This window comes from Carassius carassius, chromosome 15 (genome assembly GCF_963082965.1).
Source record: "Carassius carassius chromosome 15, fCarCar2.1, whole genome shotgun sequence".
In the NCBI taxonomy this organism is placed as follows: Eukaryota; Metazoa; Chordata; class Actinopteri; order Cypriniformes; family Cyprinidae; genus Carassius; species Carassius carassius.
In genome coordinates, this window is record NC_081769.1 from 1,099,022 (window position 1) to 1,104,418 (window position 5,397).

The 5,397-nt window shown below is 42.9% G+C and overlaps 1 protein-coding gene across 1 annotated transcript; it reads right to left on the reverse strand.

The window, feature by feature from the left end:
- Positions 1-342: 342 nt before the first annotated feature.
- Positions 343-4,850, reverse strand: irx2a (iroquois homeobox 2a). The gene is made up of 5 exons (XM_059567205.1): positions 4,190-4,850; positions 2,822-3,224; positions 1,494-2,120; positions 1,035-1,103; positions 343-774 (listed from the first exon to the last, which is right to left on the reverse strand). Exons 1-4 carry the CDS (start codon positions 4,406-4,408, stop codon positions 1,054-1,056), a joined length of 1,299 nt encoding a protein of 432 aa, XP_059423188.1. The 5' UTR covers positions 4,409-4,850; the 3' UTR covers positions 343-774; positions 1,035-1,053.
- Between the last annotated feature and the right edge of the window lie 547 nt (positions 4,851-5,397).

Here is a 5,397-nt window from a genome sequence, read left to right on the forward strand (position 1 = left end):
TGGCGCCGTATTTTATGATCTGAATGGTAGGTCTGGATTCGTCTATTAGGCTGGCACCCGACACATATACATCATGACACTGTGAAAGAATGACACAGCGATTAGAATGTCATTAGGCTAAGTGTTGAAAAACAGGCCAGTCCACATGGTGCCCGTGCACACTAGCACTTTTTATTTACAATCAGAGATATAAATTAGTAAAAGTCTCCTTGCGTAACTTCGGCTTTTTAAATAAAAACCAATCATTATTTATTTACAAAACAATGCTCAGTTACCATTGCAATACAACTTGCATAAATTATAGGCATTACAAAAATAAATATCAAATGTATTCCACTCGAGTTCTCGTTTAACTCCACACCTCGAGCACTGTGAGTCCCACGCGCGTGCACGACTGCTAGCACTGACAGTCTGACAGGTCTAGAGAGTCCCACGCGCGTGCACGACTGGCGGCAATGAAGCTACTGTAGGGATCCTGAGAAATCGTCTCCTCATCGAAAAGTCACATGTGTTGGGATAAAGTACTTCATCCATCAGTCAGTCACACAACGGTTCACCCAAACCAGACTGACTATTGTGCCTTAAAAAAATAATTTCATTTTCTCTTCCATAATCGCACGTGTTATTGTTCTATAGGCAGGTGCTCTGTAGTCCGTGGGTGTACAGTGGCACACATAAAGATCCGCGGAAGAGCAAATGTTAGTTTCAAACAGCATGGGGGGGGGGGGGGGGTGATGGCTTGTTCGCTTTGTTCAAAGCAATTGTGACACCTACCTGTGAACCAAGGAAACAGAACCTACATCAGTCGATTTCCATATATATATATATATATTTATAAATCTACAGCATTAAATTTATAAATCCACAATGAATTTATACAGCCATAAAGCAGGCCTCATACAGTCATACTCAACGGAACATTGACAAGAACAGTGTGACTAATCAAACATGAGGAAGTGGCTTTTGGAAACATTCCAACGTTGTCATGAGAACGGCACATAACCTGCACGTTAATGCTTATATCAGCGACTTACTTGAAGATCTTCCCCGTCTTTAACTCGACAGGTATGACTGGGCTCTTACTGTGAACACCTCGCTGGGGTCTGCAGAAAACACACACCCGTTTTAGTAAAGGGAAACGACTACAGCGTTTGGACAGCTTAAACATCTCATATAATGCAGACTGGACACTAGCGTTTGATTAGGAGAAAACATAAAATCAATTAATGTCACTTCAAACAATAAAATAACTTTGAACATGGGACAATGACTCGGAAAACACGCGATTATAATAAACATGCCTCAACTGATTAATTTAATATAGGCTAGTTCCTTTATTGAATAGACAATTGGTTAATCTACATTTAATCAGTTAAATAATACGCTGGCTGAGATATATAGGCTATATATAGACCTATATATATATATATATATATATATATATATGTGTGTGTGTGTGTGTGTGTGTGTGTGTGTGTGCACCCTTTACGCACCTTTTTTGGAGTCTGCGTTGGAGGCCCTGAAGTGCTGCTCAGTCTGGTTTGGACTGGTCTTCAGCACAGGCTCGGCTCGGAGGAGTCCCTCAGCAGCTGAATTATAGCGCAGTATCCCTTGGCCCTGCAGCGGGCTGAAGTTGCCATAGTTTGTGTAATTAGGCCTACTATAAAACGGCGAGGTGTAATAAAGCGGTCTTCCTAATATAGAGGTGGCGGGGTACACTGCGCCCGCTGGAGACGCGCTGGACGCCGGGGAGGTCAAAAGACCAACGCCCGGGGGACAGTTCTGCTGCTGCTTTGGGTCCGAAGTGGCGATCTCGGCTAATGACCACAGCTTAGGCTTGACGCTTTGGTTTTGACCGTCCAGACATGTTTTGTTGGTGCTGTTCACTCGGTGATGATGGGTCAAGAGAGGGGCCTCCACCGCGGTCAGAGGGGAGGAGGTCAGCGGCTCGGGTGACGGGGCTCTCTGCCTGTCCTCGCGTCCCGTGTCCAGATCACCAGAGTCGCATTTGTCCTTGATATCGGGTCCAGAATCACAAACCCGGTCTCCGGTTCTGCACATGACCTTCTCTCCGTCAGATTCTACCGAGCACGAGCGATCTGTCAGGTTCAAACTGATGCCTGTGGACACAAACCACGCAGCCGTGAGTCATTGCTGTCAAAACCTGCAGAACTTCCCATAAAATCGCTTTACGACGCGAATGTCTTCGATATCAGTTGTGTATGATCCTAAACCCCAAAACCAGTCATAAGAGTATTTTATTATTATTATTATTATTATTATTATTATTATTATTAATATTGAGATTTACACATAATTTGAACAAATAATATTTTCACTGGTGTATGTTCGGAGGACAATATTTGTCTGAGATACAACTATTTGAAAATCTGAGGGAGCAAAAACATCGAAATATTGAGAAAATCACCTTTAAAGTTGTTCAAATGAAGCTCTTAGCAATGCGTATTACTAATCAAAATTAAGTTTTTATATATTTACAGTAGGAAATTTACAAAATATTTTTACTTAATATCCTATAATGATTTTTTATTTTTATTTTTATTTATTTTTTTTTTTTTTGGGGGGCATAAAAGAATAATCGATCATATTGACCCATATAATGCTATGCCTGTGACTGGTTTTGTGGTCCATGGTCACATATAATTAATAGAGCTACACAATTCAAACGTCACATATTTTTACTATATATGCAGTACAATTTACTTTTTGCATTTTATCGACCGTAAATGCATATAAATTATATTAATGCGTAATACTACTACTACTAATAATAATAATAATAATAATAATAGTAGTGCACCTTCGTCCTCAGCAGACGCTTCACTGTTGTCCGTGTTTTTATCCGTGCGCTCGTCTTTTCTCTCCCCATCGCCGTCCTCCTCGTCCTCATCCTCACTTTTGTTCCGTGGTGCCCATGTCATCTTGTTCTCCTTCTTGAGTCTTCTTCTGGCGTTGGCGAACCAGGTGGACACCTGCGTGAGGGTCATCTTGGTGATGATGGCCAGCATGATCTTCTCTCCTTTCGTGGGATAAGGATTTTTCCTGTGTTCCTGGAGCCACGCTTTTAGCGTCGCCGTCGCGTCCCGCGTGGCGTTCTTCCGGTACGCCGGGTCGTTGAGCTGGTACGGGTAACCGGGACTCCCGTACGGGTGATAACTGATGGCTCCTGCCATTCCCGTGGTGTGCGCGTCATACGGGGAGCCCTTAAAAAACAACACATTTTTTTTGTCAGTCACCTGTCTTATCATTTAATTTTATGTGCAGCTTTTTTCTTCTTCTTTACTACATATAATAAATGTAGCGCAAATTAAACAAAATAAATCAACGCTTTATGAATGCACACGAACTAATGATCTATTCTGCATTATGCAACGTTAATGTTATTAATGCATGTTATTATAAAGTGTAACCAAAATATAATACTAATAATAATTAAGCCAATAATGATTAATCCTTCATGCAATTGTCAGAATGCACAATTACATGGACCCGGGGTGGATAACAGATAATGGGTAATTGCAGCCATTTTGCATAATCACCAGGCTGACTTTCCCAGTGCTCTTTCAGTGTCAGAGGCATATCAGTGAAGCGCAGCATTACAAATCCTATTAGAAACCACTGGATATGGAGCGTTTTCCCCGCTTTCATGTGCCATGGCATTAGCATTGCGATTCATCAATTGACGATTAAATAACGCCTATTTAACCGCACATCCCTCCAAATCTCACCTCAAAAATATACTGTGCAGTTGCACACATTTTTTTCTTCTTAATATTAATAATGTAAAAATGTCACAACTATTAATTTGAGCTATTGACTAAAAATAACGCGGCGTAGAACAGGCCGTGCAAAAGTAAATTGTAAAGTGGACCAAGGCACATTTAGACGCACGCTGTTATTGTTTCAAATAAATAAGCACGCATTTAAGGCTGTCGATTTTATTCGCGACTTTGTCGCCGAGCAAAATAACTTTAGATCACACCCAGCTACATTTGTATTCACGTCCCTCTCGAGCTTCCCTTTGAAGCACACACACACACGCGCGCGCATGCAACTCCCGAACCCGCAACCAAAACTATAACCATCCTATCATGCAATATTCATGCATTCCTATCAAGAACAATGCCTCGTGAATGGCGACGGCTCTACACCCACAGCAGCTGTTTACCATGTAGGACGGGAATCCCGTGGCTGGATCTGTGGAGTAGGGCAGAGGGCTGGAGAAAGCGTTGGCCGAGGCTGTGAACGCCGCAGATCCGGGGTACGGGCTGAACGCTGAACCGGACGAGGACCGGGCCAGCTCCTCGCTCCTCGGGGCGGCCAGCGGACAGGAGTAGAGCGCCAGGGAGCCCGGGGGCTGGTAGAGGTAACCCTGAGGATAGGACATTATTACAGCTTCTCCAGAACAGGAACGCGGGAGGGCAGAGAACGGGCTGATCGATGCAATCAGCGCATTTAACCAGCGCGCGCAGGGATAAACTAATAAAAGAAAACAAATAAAAGCGCAGAAGAGGAGCGATCAGCAGAGTGCCGTCATGAAGATCCCCTAGCGTCCGTTTGTTTGTAGTGCTCGGGAGTGGAGAGTGAAGAGTTGCTGGAAGGAGCAGGCGAGTTTCTGGGAGCATTGGAGAAACAGGAGCTGTCAATCACGGCTCATATAAATATTCCGTCTCCGCCCCTCTCTCGCAATTCCGGAACAAAACCCGCACAGAAAGCCGCCTGTGCTCCTCGCCGTCGCGTTTCCGTCGTTTATCTGCCGCACTTTTCTCTCTTTTGGATTTATTTCGGCGGCGGACGGATGACATGATGCTATTTTCCCATTTGTCATTTCTTTATAACAATAAATAAAAACATAAAAATTAATTCACGCTGTGGCTTAAGAGGGTTTGCTCGTGCATTACAGTGTATTTACATACACAAGACTATGTAATGAACTAGACTTACTAAATATAATTGCGCATTGTTGTTACATTTATTACATATCGTTAAGAAAGTTTTTTCTTTCTTTCTTTCTTTCTTTCTTTCTTTCTTTCTTTTTTAACTAGTGCATGCAATATGCAAATACATTTCCTCAAAAAAGTATGCAAGCTGCATTTTTTTTCTTTAGTTTATTATTATTATTAGCATTTATAACATACATGATTAGTATTGCACGAACGCAATATGAGTGATTGTGCAGTCATGAGAGTAGTTTGAGCGTCAGAATCCAGCTGTTGCGTCGCTCGTGTGTCGCGCGCAGCTCCGTGATGTAAAGAGTGTCTGTGATTGCTGGAGGCTGCAGCAGTGCACGCTCAGGCCGGTGGGAGGAGTGAGTCCTCTTCATATTTCTGCTCTCTAATCGTCCTGACAGACAGCAGGAGTTGGTCCTCTACATAC